Source organism: Scyliorhinus torazame, unplaced genomic scaffold (assembly GCF_047496885.1).
Source record: "Scyliorhinus torazame isolate Kashiwa2021f unplaced genomic scaffold, sScyTor2.1 scaffold_451, whole genome shotgun sequence".
Lineage (NCBI taxonomy): Eukaryota > Metazoa > Chordata > Chondrichthyes > Carcharhiniformes > Scyliorhinidae > Scyliorhinus > Scyliorhinus torazame.
Genome location: NW_027308178.1, coordinates 24,959 through 44,927, shown reverse-complemented (window position 1 = coordinate 44,927; position 19,969 = coordinate 24,959). Strand labels below are relative to the sequence as shown.

General features: G+C 47.4%; 1 protein-coding gene across 1 annotated transcript; it reads left to right on the top strand.

The window, feature by feature from the left end:
* Nucleotides 1-4,858: 4,858 nt before the first annotated feature.
* LOC140406303 (basic phospholipase A2-like) lies at nt 4,859-17,706 on the top strand. Its single transcript, XM_072494414.1, has 4 exons — nt 4,859-5,092; nt 6,561-6,729; nt 13,720-13,829; nt 17,336-17,706. The coding sequence occupies exons 1-4, from the start codon at nt 5,050-5,052 to the stop codon at nt 17,476-17,478; spliced, it is 465 nt and encodes a 154-aa protein (XP_072350515.1). The 5' UTR covers nt 4,859-5,049; the 3' UTR covers nt 17,479-17,706.
* The last annotated feature ends 2,263 nt before the right edge of the window (nt 17,707-19,969 follow it).

Genomic DNA, 19,969 nt, shown 5'->3' with positions numbered 1-19,969 from the left:
CTGACTCTCATTGGGGTACAGTTCCTGAAGGTGCTTACTCTCACTGGGGCACAGTTCCTGAAGGTGCTGACTCTCACTGGGGCACAGTTCCTGAAGGTGCTGACTCTCACTGGGGTACAGTTCCTGAAGGTGCTGACTCTCACTGGGGCACAATTCCTGAAGGTGCTGACTCTCACTGGGGTACAGTTCCTAAAGGTGCTGGCTCTCATTCGGGTACAGTTCCCGAAGGTGCTGACTCTCACTGGGGTACAGTTCCAGAATGTGCTGACTCTCACTGGGGGACAGTTCCCGAAGGTGCTGACTCTCACTGGGGTACAGTTCCTAAAGGTGCTGACTCTCACTCGGGTACAGTTCCCGAAGGTGCTGACTCTCTCTGGGGTACAGTTCCAGAATATGCTGACTCTCACTGGGGTACGGTTCCCGAAGGTGCTGACTCTCACTGGGGTACAGTTCCTGAGGGTGCTGACTCTCACTGGGGTAAAGTTCCTGAAGGTGCTGACTCTCACTGGGGTACAGTTCCTGCAGGTGCTGACTCTCACTGGGGTACAGTTCCTGAGCATACTGACTCTCACTGGAGTACAGTTCCTGAGCATACTGACTCTCACTGGGGTACAGTTCCTGAAGGTGCTGATTCTCACTGGGTCACAGTTCCTGAAGGTGCTGGCTCTCACTGGGAGGCAGTTCCTGAAGGTGCTGACTCTCACAGGGAGACAGTTCCTGAAGGTGCTGACTCTCACTGGGGTACAGTTCCTGAAGGTGCTGACTCTCACTGGGCCACAGTTCCTGAAGGTGCTGACTCTCACTGGGGTACAGTTGCTGAAGGTGCTGACTCTCATTGGGGTACAGTTCCTGAAGGTGCTGACTCTCACTGGGAGACAGTTCCTGAAGGTGCTGACTCTCACTGGGGTACAGTTCCAGAAGGTGCTGACTCCCACTGGGGTACAGTTCCTGAAGGTGCTGACTCCCACTGGGGTACAGTTCCTGAAGGTGATGACTCTCACTGGGGTACAGTTCCTGAGGGTGCTGACTCTCACTGGGGCACAGTTCTTGAAGGTGCTGAGTCTCACTGGGAGACAGTTCCTGAAGGTGCTGACTCTCACTGGGGCACAGTTCCTGAAGGTGCTGACTCTCACTGGGCTACAGTTCCTGAAGGTGCTGACTCTCACTGGGGTACAGTTCCTGAGCATACTGACTCTCACTGGAGTACAGTTCCCGAAGGTGCTGACTCTCACTGGGGTACAGTTCCCGAAGGTGCTGACTCTCACTGGGGTACAGTTCCTGAGGGTGCTGACTCTCACTGGGGTAAAGTTCCTGAAGGTGCTGACACTCACTGGGGTACAGTTCCTGAAGGTGCTGACTCTCACTGGGGTACAGTTCCTGAGCATACTGACTCTCACTGGAGTACAGTTCCCGAAGGTGCTGACTCTCACTGGGGTAAAGTTCATAGATTATCATAGAATTTACAGTGCAGAAGGAGGCCATTCGACCCATCGAGTCTGCACAGGCTCTTGGAAAGAGCACCCTACCCAAGGTCCATAACTCCACCCTATCCCCATAACCCAGTAACCCCATCCAACACTAAGCGCAATTTAGGACACTAAGGGCAATTTATCATGGCCAATCCACCTAACCTGCACATCTTTGTACTGTGGGAGGAAACCGGAGCACCCGGACAAAACCCACGCACACACGGGGCGAGTGTGCAAATTCCGCAAAGACAGTGCCCCAAGTTGGAATCGAATCTGGGACCCTGGAGCTGTGAAGCAATTGTGCTATACACAATGCCACCGTGCTGCCCTTAAAGTTCCTGAAGGTGCTGACTCTCACTGGGGTACAGTTCCTGAGGGTGCTGACTCTCACTGGGGCACAATTCCTGAAGGTGCTGACTCTCACTGGGAGACAGTTCCTGAAGGTGCTGACTCTCACTGGGGTACAGTTCCTGAAGGTGCTGACTCTCACTGGGGTACAGTTCCTGAAGGTGCTGACCCTCACTGGGGTACAGTTCCTGAAGGTGCTGGCTCTCACTGGGGTACACTTCCTGAATGTGCTGACTCTCATTGGGGTACAGTTCCTGAAGGTGCTTACTCTCACTGGGGCACAGTTCCTGAAGGTGCTGACTCTCACTGGGGCACAGTTCCTGAAGGTGCTGACTCTCACTGGGGTACAGTTCCTGAAGGTGCTGACTCTCACTGGGGCACAATTCCTGAAGGTGCTGACTCTTACTGGGGTACAGTTCCTAAAGGTGCTGGCTCTCACTCGGGTACAGTTCCCGAAGGTGCTGACTCTCACTGGGGTACAGTTCCAGAATGTGCTGACTCTCACTGGGGTACAGTTCCTGAGGGTGCTGACTCTCACTGGGGTAAAGTTCCTGAAGGTGCTGACTCTCACTGGGGTACAGTTCCTGCAGGTGCTGACTCTCACTGGGGTACAGTTCCTGAGCATACTGACTCTCACTGGAGTACAGTTCCCGAAGGTGCTGACTCTCACTGGGGTAAAGTTCATAGATTATCATAAAATTTACAGTGCAGAAGGAGTCCATTCGACCCATCGAGTCTGCACTGGCTCTTGGAAAGAGCACCCTACCCAAGGTCCATACCTCCACCCTATCCCCATAACCCAGTAACCCCATCCAACACTAAGGGCAATTTTGGACACCAAGGGCAATTTATCATGGCCAATCCACCGAACCTGCACATCTTTGGACTGTGGGTGGAAACCGGAGCACCCGGTGGAAACCCACGCACACACGGGGAGAGTGTGCACATTCCGCACAGACAGTGACCCAAGCTGGAATCGAATCTGGGACCCTGGAGCTGTGAAGCAATTGTGCTGCACACAATGCTACCGTGCTGCCCTTAAAGTTCCTGAAGGTGCTGACTCTCACTGGGGTACAGTTCCTGAAGGTGCTGACTCTCACTGGGGTACAGTTCCTGAAGGTGCTGACTCTCACTGGGGTACAGTTCCGGAAGGTGCTGACTCTCACTGGGGTACAGTTCCTGAAGGTGCAGACTCTCACTGGGGTACAGTTCCTGAAGGTGCTGACTCTCACTGGGGCACAATTCCTGAAGGTGCTGACTCTCACTGGGGTACAGTTCCTGAAGGTGCTGACTCTCACTGGGGTACAGTACCAGAAGGTGCTGAGTCTCACTGGGGTACAGTTCCTGAAGGTGCTGACTCTCACTGGGGCACAGTTCCTGAAGGTGCTGACTCTCACTGGGAGACAGTTCCTGAATCTGCTGACTCTCACTGGGGTACAGTTCCTGAAGGTGCTGACTCTCACTGGGGCACAGTTTCTGAAGGTGCTGACTCTCACTGCGAGACAGTTCCTGAATGTGCTGACTCTCACTGGAGTACAGTTCCTGAAGGTGCTGACTCTCACTGGGGTACAGTTCCTGAAGGTGCTGACTCTCACTGGGGTACTGTTCCTGAAGGTGCTGACTCTCACTGGAGTACAGTTCCTGAAGGTGCTGACTCTCACTGGGGTGCAGTTCCTGAACTTGCTGACTCTCACTGGGGTACAGTTCCTGAGCATACTGACTCTCACTGGAGTACAGTTCCCGAAGGTGCTGACTCTCACTGGGGTAAAGTTCATAGATTATCTTAGAATTTACAGTGCAGAAGGAGACCATTCGACCCATCGAGTCTCCACCGGCTCTTGGAAAGAGCACCCTACCCAAGGTCCATACCTCCACCCTATCCCCATAACCCAGTAACCCCATCCAACACTAAAGGCAATTTTGGACACTAAGGGCAATTTATCATGGCCAATCCACCTAACCTGCACATCTTTGGACTGTGGGAGGAAACCGGAGCACCCGGAGGAAACCCACGCACAAACGGGAAGGATGTGCAGACTCCCCACAAACAGTGACCCAAGCTGGAATCGAATCTGGGACCCTGGAGCTGTGAAGCAATTGTGCTATACACAATGCTACCGTGCTGCTCTTAAAGTTCCTGAAGGTGCTGACTCTCACTGGGGTACAGTTCCTGAAGGTGCTGACTCTCACTGGGGTACAGTTCCTGAAGTTGCTGACTCTCACTGGGGCACAGTTCCTGAAGGTGCTGACTCTCACTGGGGTACAGTTCCTGAAGGTGCTGACTCTCACTGGGGTACAGTTCCTGAAGGTGCTGACTCTCACTGTGGTACGGTTCCTGAAGGTGCTGAATCTCACTGGGGTACAGTTCCTGAAGTTGCTGACTCTCACTGGGGTACAGTTCCTGAAGGTGCTGACTCCCACTGGGGTACAGTTCCTGAAGTTGCTGACTCTCACTGGGGTACAGTTTCTGAAGGTGCTGACTCCCACTGGGGTACAGTTCCTGAAGGTGATGACTCTCACTGGGGTACAGTTCCTGAAGGTGCTGACTCTCACTGGAGTACAGTTCCCGAAGGTGGTGACTCTCACTGGGGTACAGTTCCTGAAGGTGCTGACTCTCACTGGGGTACAGTTCCTGAAAGTGCTGACTCTCACTGGGGTACAGTTCTTGAAGGTTCTGACTCTCACTGGGGTACAGTTCCTGAAGCTGCTGACTCTCACTGGGGTACAGTTCCTGAAGTTGCTGACTCTCACTCGGGTACAGTTCCTGAAGGTGCTGACTCCCACTGGGGTACAGTTCCTGAAGGTGGTGACTCTCACTGGGGTACAGTTCCTGAAGGTGCTGACTCTCACTGGGGCACAGTTCCTGATGGTGCTGACTCTCACTGGGGTACAGTTCCTGAAAGTGCTGACTCTTGATTAGGCCCTGAGCTACAAGATTGGGCATATATATTCATGTGGTGCATCACAACCTATAAAGTGACACTTACAAATGTCCTCACTTCTCAGTATTTTGCTCAGAGAATCCAAGCCTACAAGCCCCACACCAGAACCACAGGTGCTTGCAACCACTCACACGTTGGACAACAGCAAAATATCTGAATCAGCAGCCAAGGATTCTTCACCCTATTTGCATTTGCTGAGCTAATCTGGGTTGTAACCTCCCCGAGAGCCGAATAAAAGAAGCAGAGCCACGGAGAGACAAACATCGATCACTCGGAGGAAACGAGAAATCATGGAGTCCCCGAAACTCACTGCCATCCTCATCGTGCTCGGAGGTAAGTGATCAACTGGAGACCTCAGGGATGTGCTGTAGGAGTGGGGGGAACAGCAAGTGAGGCAGCACCCAAAACTGGGGTAATTCAGAACAGGGAATTGTCAATGAGAAAGAAGCTAAAATAAATGTGAATACCTGTCCTGGGAGTGTTTGATGGGACAGTGTAGAGGGAGCTTTACTCTGTATCTAACCCCGTGCTGTTCCTGTCCTGGGAGTGTTTGATGGGACAGTGTAGAGGGAGCTTTACTCTGTATCTAACCCCGTGCTGTACCTGTCCTGGGAGTGTTTGATGGGGACAGTGTAGAGGGAGCTTTACTCTGTATCTAACCCCGTGCTGTCCCTGTCCTGGGAGTGTTTGATGGGGACAGTGTAGAGGGAGCTTTACTCTGTATCTAACCCCGTGCTGTACCTGTGATGGCAGTGTTTGATGGGGACAGTGTAGAGGGAGCTTTACTCTGTATCTAACCCCGTGCTGTACCTGTGATGGCAGTGTTTGATGGGCAGATTGTGAAACTCACTGCCACAGGGAATATTTGATGTGAATATTATTGATGGCTTTGAGGGTAAGCTCGGTAAGTAAATGAGGGAGAAAGGAATGGAAAGTTACACTGCTACTGTTAGAGGAAGAGGGTGGGAGGAACCTGGTGTGGAACAGATCAATAACCATGCGTCTGGATTGTCCATTCAGGAGTCCATGTTCTCCCGCTGGAGTGGAATCGCTCCGGGTCTGCGCTGGCACTAGGAGTGGGTCCTAGGAGCAAATTGCTCTCCCTCGCTACACAAATGTATGCAGGGCATGGAGCTTGTGGGAGGCCGTCGGACTCCGCTAAAGGGCCGCCAATTGCTTTGACTTGCTCTGTTTTACGCATGAAGCACTTATCTGCCTTTGATGTGGTGAGGGGCTGTCAGTCAGACCAAGAGGGTTTGTGTTGTGAGGGGCTGGGGGCCATCCATGGACTTTGGGGGGCACGTACGTTACATACTTACCGCCTTGACCCACCGCGGGGTGCACAGCTTCAGGGCAACCCCTGAAAATACCCTCGCCAATCCACAGCCGCCTGAATCCCGGCTGCGAGGCCTGGAGCATCCCGTGGGTCTGGAAAAGCGGGTTTCCAGCCCGTTAATCAGAGTTTACTGGATGCTCAATGCCCATTTGCATCCTCCTGCCGGCGAGGGGCGTGTAGCTCACTGCCGCTGCGGGCGGGGGACTGCAACATCGGCACTGATCTCGCTTTTAGACCAGTGCTCGATTCTCCGCTGGGTCGGGAACCCCGCTCCTGACGGAGAATCCAGCCCATGGGATTGTTGGGCCGAATGGCCTGTTTCCGAGACTCAATTTCCGCTGAATTCAGGAATATTCTTTTGCCGTTCTTCTGCTTTCTAAATCGGCGTGTTGTTAAATTGTCTCCCTGCTCACTCTGTACCAGGGCTTTCCTGACACAATGATTCATTTTGTTTTCCTCTTGTAGCAATTTGCATCCCTGCTCAGGGATTCGCAGTTCAGGGAAGAAGCGTGGTTAACTTCAAAAATGTTGTTGTGTGTGCCAGTCCAAATGTCCCGAACCAGCGCTACATGGACTATGGCTGTTTCTGTGGGTATGGAGGAAATGGAAACCAGCCATTGGATGACCTCGACAGGTAAAATGAGACGATACTTGTGTAAAAACTCTCTCCGTGAAGATGTGGGTGTTTGCGCTGGCTGAGAATCAGCAAGGTTTTACTCTGGTACAAAGCAGAGACAAGACATTCCTCAGAGAGACAGAGCTTGTTTCTCTATCGTCCTTATCACTGCCTCCAGGTAGAACGCAATTTGTACACAGCAAGATCCCACAATCGCTAAGATATAATGACCAGGTTGACCTCATGTTCCGATAAATGGAGAGTCATTTATTCAGTAACTCATTGGAGTAACTGCAGTTAATTTTCAGGAGTTACTTTGCGTAATTTATACAGGTTGCTGGAGGTAATTTCTAGGAGTTACTGGTGGAAATTTACAGGAGTTACTGGGTGTAATCTATAGGAGTTACTGGGGTAATTGATAGGAGTTACTGGGGGTAATTTATAGGAGTTACTGGGGTAATTAATAGGAGTTACTGGGGAAATTTATAGGAGTTACTGGGGGTGATTTATAGGAGTTACTGGGGTAATTTATAGGAGTTACTGGCGTAATTTATAGGAGTTACTGGGGGTGATTTATAGGAGTTACTGGGGTAATTTATAGGAGATCCTGGGGTAATTTATAGGAGTTACTGGGGTAATTTATAGGAGATCCTGGGGTAATTTATAGGAGTTACTGGGGTAATTTATAGGAGATACTGGGGGTAATTTATAGGAGTTACTGGGGATAATTTATAGGAGAAACTGGAGGTAAATTATAGCAGTGACTGGGGGTAATTTATAGGAGTTACTGGGGGTAATTTATAGGAGTTACTGGGGTAATTTATAGGAGCTACTGGGGGTAATTTACAGGAGCTACTGGGGGTAATTTATAGGAGTTACTGGGGGTAATTTACAGGAGCTACTGGGGGTAATTTATAGGAGCTACTGGGGGTAATTTATAGGAGTTACTGGGGGTAATTTACAGGAGCTACTGGGGGTAATTTATAGGAGTTACTGGGGGTAATTTATAGGAGTTACTGGTGGTAATTTATACGAGTTACTGGGGGTAATTTATAGGAGTTACTGGGGGTAATTTATAGGAGTTAGGAGTCACTGGGGGTAATTTATAGGAGTTACTGGGGTAATTTATAGGAGCTACTGGGGGTAATTTAAAGGAGTTACTGGGGTAATTTATAGGAGCTACTGGGGGTAATTTATAGGAGTCACTGGGGGTAATTTATAGGAGTTAGGAGTCACTGGGGGTAATTTATAGGAGTTACTGGGGTAATTTATAGGAGCTACTGGGGGTAATTTATAGGAGTTACTGGGGTAATTTAAAGGAGTTACTGGGGGTAATGTAAAGGAGTTACTGGGGTAATTTATAGGAGTTACTAGGGGTAATTTCAAGGAGTTACTGGGGTAATTTATAGGAGCTACTGGGGGTAATTTATAGGAGTTACTGGGGCAATTTATAGGAGCTACTGGGGGTAATTTACAGGAGTTACTGGGGTAATTTAAAGGAGTTACTGGGGTCATTCAAAAGAGTTACTGGGGGTAATTTATAGGAGCTACTGGGGGTAATTGAGAGGAGTTAGGAGTCACTGGGGGTATTTTTTAGGAGTTACTGGGGTAATTTATAGGAGCAACCGAGGGTAATTTATAGGAGTTACTGGGGGTAATTTATGGGAGTTACTGGGGGTAATTTACAGGAGTTACTGGGGTAATTTATAGGAGTTACTGGGGTAATTTATAGGAGTTACAGGGGGTAATTTATAGGAGTTACTGGGGTAATTTATAGGAGTCACTGGGGGTAATTTATAGGAGTTACTGAGGGTAATTTACAGGAGCTACTGGGGGTAATTTACAGGAGCTACTGGGGGTAATTTATAGGAGTTACTGGGGTAATTTATAGGAGCTACTGGGGGTAATTTATAGGAGTTACTGGGGGTAATTTACAGGAGCTACTGGGGGTAATTTATAGGAGTTACTGGGGGTAATTTATAGGAGTTACTGGGGTAATTCATAGGAGCTACTGGGGGTAATTTATAGGAGTTACTGGGGGTAATTTACAGGAGCTACTGGGGGTAATTTATAGGAGTTACTGGGGTAATTTATAGGAGCTACTGGGGGTAATTTACAGGAGCTACTGGGGGTAATTTACAGGAGCTACTGGGGGTAATTTATAGGAGTTACTGGGGTAATTTATAGGAGCTACTGGGGGTAATTTACAGGAGCTACTGGGGGTAATTTATAGGAGTTACTGGGGGTAATTTACAGGAGCTACTGGGGGTAATTTATAGGAGCTACTGGGGGTAATTTATAGGAGTTACTGTGGGTAATTTACAGGAGCTACTGGGGGTAATTTATAGGAGTTACTGGGGGTAATTTATAGGAGTTACTGGTGGTAATTTATAGGAGTTACTGGGGGTAATTTATAGGAGTTACTGGGGGTAATTTATAGGAGTTACTGGGGGTAATTCATAGGAGTCACTGGGGGTAATTTATAGGAGTCACTGGGGGTAATTTATAGGAGTTACTGGGGGTAATTTATAGGAGTTACTGGGGGTAATTTATAGGAGTTACTGGGGGTAATTTATAGGAGTTACTGGTGGTAATTTATAGGAGTTACTGGGGGTAATTTAAAGGAGTTACTGGGGGTAATTTATAGGAGTTACTGGGGGTAATTTATAGGAGTTACTGGGGGTAATTGAGAGGAGTTAGGAGTCACTGGGGGTATTTTTTAGGAGTTACTGGGGTAATTTATAGGAGTTACTGGGGGTAATTTATGGGAGTTACTGGGGGTAATTTACAGGAGTTACTGGGGTAATTTATAGGAGTTACTGGGGTAATTTATAGGAGTTACAGGGGGTAATTTATAGGAGTTACTGGGGGTAATTTATAGGGGTTACTGGGGGTAATTTATAGGAGTTACTGGGGGTAATTTATAGGAGTCACTGGGGGTAATTTAAAGGAGTTACTTGGGTAATTTATAGGAGCTACTGGGGTAATTTCTAGGAGCTACTGGGGGTAATTTATAGGAGTTACTGGGGGTAATTTATAGGAGTCACTGGGGGTAATTTATAAGAGCTACTGGGGGTTATTTACAGGACTTACTGGGGTAATTTATAGGAGTTACTGGGGTAATTTATAGGAGTCACTGGGGGTAATTTATAGGAGCTACTGGGGTAATTTATAGGAGATACTGGGGGTAATTTATAGGAGCTACTGGGGTAATATATAGGAGTTACTGGGGTAATTTATAGGAGTCACTGGGGGTAATTTATAGGTGTTACTGGGGTAATTTATAGGAGATACTGGGGTAATTTATAGGAGCTACAGGGGTAATTTATAGGAGCTACTGGGGTAATTTATAGGAGTTACTGGGGTAATTTATAGGAGTCACTGGGGGTAATTTATAGGAGTTACTGAGGGTAATTTACAGGAGCTACTGGGGGTAATTTATTGGAGTTACTGGGGTAATTTATAGGAGTTACTGGGGGTAATTTATAGGAGTTACTGGGGGTAATTTATAGGAGCTACTGGGGGTAATTTATAGGAGTTACTGGGGGTAGTTTACAGGAGCTACTGGGGGTAATTTATAGGAGTTACTGGGGGTAATTTATAGGAGTTACTGGGGTAATTTACAGGAGCTACTGGGGGTACTTTATAGGAGTTACTGGGGGTACTTTATAGGAGTTACTGGGGGTAATTTATAGGAGTTACTTGGGGTAATTTATAGGAGCTACTGGGGGTAATTTATAGGAGTTACTTGGGGTAATTTATAGGAGCTACTGGGGGTAATTTATAGGAGTTACTTGGGGTAATTTATAGGAGTTACTGGGGGTAATTTATAGGAGTTACTGTGGTAATTTATAGGTGTTACTGGGGGTAATTTATAGGAGTTACTGGGGGTAATTTATAGGAGTTACTGGGGGTAATTTATAGGAGTTACTGGGGGAAATTTATAGGAGTGACTGGGGTAATTTATAGGAGTCACTGGGGGTAATATATAGGAGTTACTGGGGGAAATGTATAGGTGCTACTGGGGGTAATTTATAGGAGTTACTGGGGGTAATTTATAGGAGTTACTGGGGGTAATTTATAGGAGCTACTGGGGGTAATTTATAGGAGGTACTGGGGGTAATTTATAGGAGTTACTGGGGGTAGTTATAGGAGCTACTGGGGGTAATTTATAGGAGTTACTGGGGGTAAATTATAGGAGCTACTGGGGGTAATTTATAGGAGTTACTGGGGTAATTTGTAGGAGCAACTGGGGGTAATTTATAGGAGTTACTGGGGGTAATGTATTGGAGCTACTGGGGGTAATTTATAGGAGTTACTGGGGGTAATTTATAGGAGTTGCTGGGGGTAATGTATAGGAGTTACTGGGGGTAATTTATAGGAGCTACTGGGGTAATTTATCGGAGTTAATGGGGTAATTTTAGGAGTTATTGGGTGTAATTGATAGGAGTTACTGGGGGTAATTTATAGGAGTTACTGGGGGTAAATTATAGGAGTTACTGGGGGTAATTTATAGGAGTTACTGGGGGTAATTTATAGGAGCTACTGGGGGTAATTTATAGGAGTTACTGGGGGTACTTTATAGGAGTTACTGGGGGTAATTTACAGGAGCTACTGGGGGTAATTTACATGAGCTACTGGGGGTAATTTATTGGAGTTACTGGGGGTACTTTATAGGAGTTACTGGGGGTAATTTATAGGAGCTACTGGGGGTAATTTATAGGAGCTACTGGGGGTATTTTATAGGAGCTACTGGGGGTAATTTATAGGAGCTACTTGGCTAATTTATCGGAGTTACTGGGGGTAATTTATAGGAGTTACTAGGGGTAATTTATAGGAGTTACTGGGGGTAATTTCTAGGAGTTACTATGGATAATGTTGTGGAGTTACTGGGGGTAATTTATAGGAGTTACTGGGGGTAATTTATAGGAGTTACTGGGGGTAATTTATAGGAGTTACTGGGGGTAATTTATAGGAGTTACTGGGGGTAATTTATAGGAGTGACTGGGGTAATTTATAGGAGTTACTGGGAGTAATTTAAAGGAGTTACTGGGAGTAATTTATAGGAGTTACTGGGGGTAATTTAGAGGAGTTACTGGGAGTAATTTAGAGGAGTTTCTGGGAGTAATTTATAGGAGTTACTGGGGGTAATTTGTAGGAGTTACTGGGGTATTTTTTGGGGGTTACTGAGGTTAATTTATAGGAGCTACTTGGGGTAATTTGTAGGAGTTACTGGGGTATTTTATGGGGGTTACTGAGGTTAATTTATAGGAGCTACTTGGGGTAATTTGTAGGAGTTACTGGGGTATTTTATCGGGGTTACTGAGGTTAATTTATAGGAGCTACTTGGGGTAACTATTCAGGGCTGTTCCTGCTCCGTGAGGCACCGACTCCAGGAGCAGTTATGCTCAGTATTTCCCGGGAGACCCTGTTCAGAGATCCAAGTGAGAAAGATTGAGCTCCGCTTCAAGGGAAGTGAAAAAGGTGAAGTTGCCATCATCCCAGAAGGCCATAGACTGCTTTCCCCTTTGAGGGAGTGAGTTGACTGTTGGTGATTTAACCTGAGGGTCACCACACCTCAGGAGAGGGTCAGGGTTCAGAAGGCGGGGCCTTCATGGATAACCCCAGAAGGTGCGGAAATTGAACCCACCCTGTTGGCATCTCTCCACATCACAGACCAGCAGCGAGGGAAGTAAGTGTGAGAGGAGTGGCAATCCGATGATCAGTGATCGTCATTCCTCGGAAGATTGGGTCCATTGAAATAGAAGTCTGTCGCTCATAACCGCTGTCTTCAATAATTGGGAGTCTTTAAAGGGTATCCAACTCTGATTGGACATATTCCCCAGACTCCTGCCATTGGTCACTCAACATGAGCATCATCTCGGTTGGTTTTTCAATGTGTCCGACTTTTGACTTTTGAAAACCTGGTCACCCGAATAAATGACCCAATTAAACTGGACCTCTGCTGTTACTTACAATTTCTGGTAATCTCCCACTACCTGAATACAAAAGCAGCAAGTTAAAGTCGTTGAATTTTGGTTTGTAAGTGGAAAACAGCAAAATCTTCAGACCACCATGCTGGTCATAGACAGCCTCGATATTTGTCATGGGCAGCTTATTGCCACATTTCTTGGGGGCAGCCTCCATGTTTGTCGTGGGCAGCCTCCATGTTTGTCGTGGGCAGCCTCCATGTTTGTCGTGGGCAGCCTCCATGTTTGTCGTGGGCAGCCTCCATGTTTGTCGTGGGCAGCCTCCATGTTTGTCGTGGGCAGCCTCCATGTTTGTCTCGGACAATCTCCATGTTTGTTGTGGGCAGGGCTCCATGTTCTTTCAGAAAATATCGCTTTGATGATGATGATACCAAGAATAATTGTATATACTCCTGGATTGTTCAAGATATCACCTCCCACCTCAAACATCCCACCTCCATGCTGCCATTGGTCTGACATTTCCACTCTTTTTCATCTGATTGGGTGTTTTTTCAGAAACATATTTTCCCTCCCATCCCCAGTTTATCTCCAATGAACAAATCCGTTGAAATAAAATAGGAGGGCAGTACGGTGGCGCAGTGGTTAGCACTGCTGCTTCACAGAGCCGAGATCCCAGGTTCGATCCCGGCCCTGGGTCACTGTCCATGTGGAATTTGCACATTCTCCCCGTGTTTGCGTGGGTTTCGCCCCCACAACCCAAAGATATGCAGAGCAGGTGGATTGGCCACATTAAATTGCCCCTGAATTGGAAATAAAATGAAATGAGTACTCTAAATTTATTTTTAAAAAGAAATATAATAGGAGAAGACCATGTTGTTAAAGTGCAGCAATCCCCTCAGTTATGTGAAATGAGTTCCCTGAGGATTCATCTTTAGCTCCTGAAAACTCCAGGACAATTCTTCAGAGTTGGGAACCCAATCTGAGGCTTGTTTGGAATCATTAAGCCCCTGACTGAGTTTCAGTCTCTCCGTGAAAAACTTACATCTGAAATGATAGCTCTTGTTTGTCACCCACTCAGATGCTGTCAAGTTCACGATGACTGTTATGGAGAAGCCGAAAGTTCACTGGGATGTAAACCTCTGTTTACACCGTACTCGACACATTGTGAAAATGAGGTCCCCAGATGCGGTAAGTAAACACCAAACAAAATCAATTTGACTTTGGGAAGTTCCACTGACTCCCTGTCCTCTCCCTTCCCTCAATCGATCAACATCAGCAAGAGACAACAACAACTTAGATTTATGTGGTGCCTTTAGGGCAATGAAACATCCAATGTTCAGATGACGAAAGATGTTTTAAGGAATGTCTCAATAGAGGCGGAAAGGTGGAGGGAGGGAATTTCGGAGCTTGGGGCCCAGACACCTGAAGACACGGCCACCAATGGTGAACCGATTAAAATTGGGAATGCTCAAGGGACCAGGGGCGTCATTCTCCGACCCCCCGCCGTGAATCCCGCCCCCGCCGAAGTCTTTGGTACCGGAGATTGGGCGGGGGCGGGAATCGGGCCGCGCCGGTTGGCGGGACCCCCCGCTGGATTCTCCGGCCCGGATGGGCTGAAGTCCCGCCCAGAAATTGCCTGTCCCGCCAGTGTAAATCAAACCTGGTATTTACCGGCGGGACCAGGCGGCGTGGGCGGGCTCCGGGGTCCTGGGGGGGGGGGGGGGCGCGGGGCGATCTGACCCCGGGGAGTGCCCCCACGGTGGCCTGGCCCGCGATCGGGGCCCACCGATCCGCGGGCGGGCCTGTGCTGTGGGGGCACTCTTTCCCTTCCGCCTCCGCCACGGCCTCCACCATGGCGGAGGCGGAAGAGACTCTCCCCACTGCGCATGCGCCGGGAAACTGACAGCGGCCGCTGACGCTCCCGCGCATGCGCCGCATTCCCGCGCCAGCTGGCGGGGCAACAAACGCCATTTCCGCCAGCTGGCGGGGCGGAAATCCCTCCGGCGTCGGCCTAGCCCCTCAATGTTGGGGCTAGGCCGCCAAAGATGCGGAGCATTCCGCACCTTTGGGCCGGCGCGATGCCCGTCTGATTGGCGCCGTTTTTGGCGCCAGTCGGCAGACATCGCGCCGTTGGGGGAGAATTCCACCCCAGGCCCGGAACTTTCCGTTTGGGAGACTATGGGCTGGATTCTCCACGCATCAGGAACTCTGGTTCCAGCGGCCGTCTGCAAAGAATCCAGAGTCGGACAGAAATGGGGCACCAGTGGGAGAATAGACACGGACAATTACGATCTATTTGCATCCGAGGGCGGCACAGTGGTTAGCACTGCTGCCTCATGGCACCGAAGACCTGGGTTCGATCCCGGCCCTCAATCACATGTGGAGTTTACACGTTCCCCCCGTATCTGCCTGGGTCTCATCCCCACAACCCAAAAGATGTGCTGGGTGGGGAGATTGGCCAAGCTAAATTGCCCCTTAATTTGAAAAGAAAATGAATTTGGTAGTTTAAATTAAAAAAAACCCAGTGTATATATTTGCATCCTGTTACCGGGCCAGGCACCATCATATTCTGCATGGTGAGATTTGCAAGGAATAGCGAAGAATTCCACTATCGGGTCGCCATTTTGAGCAGGTGGGCCTCGCCCCCAAATCAAGCGGGCGAGGCTGAGGAAAGCGCAATTTTGGAAACAGACGTCAGCACTTGGCAACCAAGTGAGAGCCCAATAATGTCCCTGCAGCAAGTGGCATGGCCCAGTCTCGGGGGCATGTGTCCCAGTCTCAGTGCTTCATGGTTGAGGGCATCGAGACCATGCCTCAGACGAGAGTCGGCCTCCAGGACTGGTAATGCGAGGTGACAGTGGAGACTTCAGATCACTCCAGACACACCTCCGTCCCATAGAGTAGCCCAGAGACCATTAAACACCCAGACACAGGAGGGAAAGTGCAGGCTCGATGGGTCGAATGACTTCCTTCTGAAATGTAGGGAGTCTATGATCTATCAGACCACTTAAGTTGGCACGGGTGTGGCACATTGGTGATAGGGCACAACAATGGGCTGAATTCTCCACCCGGCCACATTTCTGTTTCACCCCGCCGGCGGGTTTCTCCGCTACGCCGGCCGCTCAATGGGGTTTCCCATTGTGGGGCAGCCCCACACCGTCGGCAAACCCCCGGGCTGCCGGCAAAATGGAGCATCCCGCCGGCGGAGACTCCAGCCCCATGTTTCTCGTCACCAGGAAACATTTTTGCACCAACATTCTGACCCTGCAGCCATCCTCTACCTCCAGGGTGTTGGGAATGGGCTGGGCCTGGATGTAGAGGGTGTGCAGGGTGGGGAGTGATGGTGGGGCAGGTCCCCCATGATGCTTGAACATCCCACCTGGTGTCACCCTCAATGTGAGGTAGGAGGGAACAGGGCCAGAAATGTGAGCCTGCCTCGTATGACATCTCAGACAGTGAGTGAGCCCTAACCACTCCCCAGGGGTGTCATGGGGTTATAAACAAGATCCTTATTGCAGTTAGAACTGGACTGGTGGTGTTTGCGGCTATCACACCAGACAGCCCTGTTTCCAGTATTGTATAGACAATTATATTTCAGATTAAGTTACAGGAGTTCAGCACATACCAATCACATATCATTAGTTATCTATGTCCAATTATGACTATTCATTGGGTTGAAATTATGCAGAGTATAAAACAATGACGAACCAATTATAACAGATTAATACCTATTTAATTATAATATCCAATCAGTACAGAGACACGTACATGCTGTCTCCTGATATTTATCACCAGCTCACCATTATCAAGAATTTGTTATCAATCACCTGTCCTGTCTCAGTATAATGCTCTTCCAAAGGTAAATGGCCCATTGCAATAACAATTCTTGTCTGAAGCTCCGAGTCCAGCTCATTCACTCTGAGATGCAGTTCCTCGATCTGTGGACACTTACTGAAGATGTGGTTGCTGTGGATCAGACATCACCGGCCTCGCAGTAAATTTTGTTGAACTAATTTGGGTTTCAAGTTTAGAAATATCGCTCAGCGATATTTCACAATTCCCCAGATTCGAGGTGGGGAACATTTGTGGCGATATCGAGGTTTGAGATAGTTTGCTGCTTCTCGCTGTGGTGGGACTCTCATTATGTCACCCATAGAAATCACCATGTTAGGGGCACCCCACAATGTTAGGGCCCCCAATACATTAAAGGAATGCAGCCCACATCACTGACAGCATTAGGGAGTTTCACAATATTGGGGAACCCCTGACAACACCAAGGACAGAATCCACAGCCGACGATTCCAGGCCACCCCTTCCTCACCCACGTTAACGACTCTCCACTGCTTCAGACCCACCCACCCCCTCAGCACCAAAGTATTAGATTAAAAATTAATGACCATCCAGAACTTGAGGACGGCCATTCGCACATCAGAGACATTCTGAGACGTTAGCAGCCCCGTTGTTTCAGAAGCTTGAAGAACATTATTGGGCCCCAACCATTGTGAGTCACCCACAACATTAAGGACCCAACAACAATGAGGATTTTTCAATGTTGCAGAATCTCACATCCTCAACCCCACCCACCAAATTAGTGTGTACATTAATGTGTGTATATCCCAGTGTGTGTTTTCATGTGTACATTACAGTGCATATTTTACACTGTGTATATTTGGTTGTTCTCTCCTCTTTTTCAGCTGATACAATTCTGACACGTTTAGCATGTGGTACGAAGGTGTGCAACTGCGATGTTGCAGCTGCTCTGTGCTTCAGGAAGCACAGCCACTCATACAACCCAAAGTATTATAATTATGACCAAAGCCTGTGTAAGACCGTCTAATAGCTCCAGCTCGCAATGAAGCGATGGAGATGTGACCGAGAGTCACACTGACAAGAATCTCTCCAATAGAATATTCCGGGTGTGATTGATGGGATTTCTCTCTCGCCGTCTCCCTGATTTCTAATTGCTCACTGAGTCTCTCTCAGATCTCGCTTTTGTTGCTGTTTCACCTTTAACTCATTTCAAATGTACTTTACAATTCTGGTGAAATAAAATACACTGATTGAAGCATGCAATGCTGGGAGTGGGAGTGTTTATTCATTATTGATACAGGGGGCGTGTCCAATTAGTTTCTGCACAGACATTCTGACCTTTCACAGACAGTATGGGATCCTGCTGTTCTCTTTGTACTTTGTGGTGCGACACTGCCACCTGCTGGTGTAACAGCAGCAGCAGCCGTCACGTCTCTGCTCTCAAATGCTGACAAGAGGCATCCCTGGTGTCACAGTCTGAAACTGCCAACTTCATTGAGACAAATGCTGCAACTCGTGGGGTAATTTCAACTTTGCTGCAATCAGTGTAAATAAGAATTGGGAGAGATATAAAGTGGCTCTCACACCCGGGTCAAAATTACCCCCAGTAAATATTGTTAAATCTCTCATTCATTCAGACTCCTGCCCCAAGTTATTGCAAAGTGTTTAAATCTTTAGACCAAACTGTGTTCACTACAGGAATCTTCTCACCAGTGACACTGTTGTTAGAGGTGAAAATATTGACACGAAAGCCTGAGGATGAGTATAAAGAGGCAGTTTATTATTTCAGACCTGGGAGAAAGATCTGGAGACTACGCAGTCTCGCAATCCTCTTTCTCACTTGAGCTAAGGTTTGAATTGGGTTAATATACAGATCCAAGGGGCGGAATCAGTTGTATTCTCATTTACATACAATCAATCAACTATATTCGCATCACAATCCATTACATGCAGTCAATCAATTTTCTTAGCATCCCAGTTATCACATAAATGGTTAAAGTGGGTGCTGTCTTACCCGCCCCTAACTTCAAACAGAAGTCATTCAAAACTAACACAAGGATATGTCCTGTCTGCAGCTGTGGAAATTGAGCCTTATCAAGGATACACTGCACTCCTTGTTCTGTGAAGCTGTTATCAGTGGCTCTTTAAATATACCCTGTACAGACACACACCTGTTTCTCATGAGGTAGCTTAAGTTCAGCCATTTTGTGTATTTAGTATTGCTATAATAATTAACAGCCATTTTGTGTCCTTAATCATTGTGTATACACTATCTCTTTCTACAAATTGCCTCTTCTAAACAGGGATCTAAGCCAATGAGTACCTTTTGTCCCAGCAGAACTATTCAAAAGTAATATAGGAGCAAAAATGTTGTTACAGGGCCACCGAGAATCTATATCATAGTCCAGTATCAGAAAATGTCCCCCAACAGTCCCTTCTTTTGGCCCTGGAAGAAGTTTACTGAATCCCAGATGACCACAATGATTCGATACGAGGGCTGCAGGGTGCTTTAATACGGCCTTTGGGGCATGTAACGTCCCAGATGTTCCATACGTACACCGTGCATGCAGTGGCGGACCTACATTTTTGGGGCCCTGAAGCCTAAACTGTTATGGGGTCCCCTTCGCAACCAGCAACGAGGTCTGGGTAACCACTGTTATCTTCTTCAATGGGATTGTTCCACGACAATCACAAAATGTTTAAAAATGTAACCACTACATCTCAGATTTTGATTAAAATGGCTGTACTTTTATTATCTCACATGTCAAAGCCACTGGTGTGAATAAAGATTTCCTATGCCTTATAGTTTTCGAGTTATGGGGGGATGAAAATTAGGGAAATGTTATATACATGCACGATGCATCATAGAATGTAGAAATAAAACATAGAAAAGACCACAGTCAATATAATCTTTTATTTTTGACACCTATGAGAATATACTACATGAAGCACATTTTACAAAATACTCTTTTTTTTGGTTTTTCTAGCAACATATTCACGTACAGTTTTGTCATATGAGAGCTTCCTTGCAATGTCATTTTCGAGAGACAATATGCATAAAGAATTTAAGCGCTCTTCAGTCATGGTAGACCGAAATTTGTTCATTATAAAGGATAGCTTTGAAAAATTCCTTTCTGCTTCACAGCTCGTGATAGGCATTGTCAAGCACAGCTTAGCGCAGTAGTAATATTGGGGAACACTTCAATTAGATGTTGCTCACCAATAAGCTGAAGAACTTCTGCGCATTGCATTTTAGATGGCGTGTTTTCTTCTGTGCACTGGGATTTCCTAAGGTGCAAATATTTTTTGAACTGATAACACACGTTGACTAATTTGTGGTCAATATCATCTTTGTAATACGATATTATAAGTTTAATACTGTCCTCAGCAATTTCAGAATTGTTCACCAATTCTGAGGGGAACTTGAACCTTTTTGCAATCTGCTCATATGGGTCAATCCTCTTGCGTAACTGGATTATCAGCAGTCATAGAGTTGATATAGAACTTCTATCCTAAAT

Excerpts from the sequence above, each read along its gene's own strand:
- LOC140406303 (XM_072494414.1), top strand. The coding sequence starts at position 5,050 with ATGGAGTCCCCGAAACTCACTGCCATCCTCATCGTGCTCGGAG. Across the intron at positions 5,093-6,560 it reads CATCCTCATCGTGCTCGGAG|CAATTTGCATCCCTGCTCAG; the intron begins GTAAGTGATCAA and ends TTCCTCTTGTAG. Across the intron at positions 13,830-17,335 it reads AAATGAGGTCCCCAGATGCG|CTGATACAATTCTGACACGT; the intron begins GTAAGTAAACAC and ends CCTCTTTTTCAG.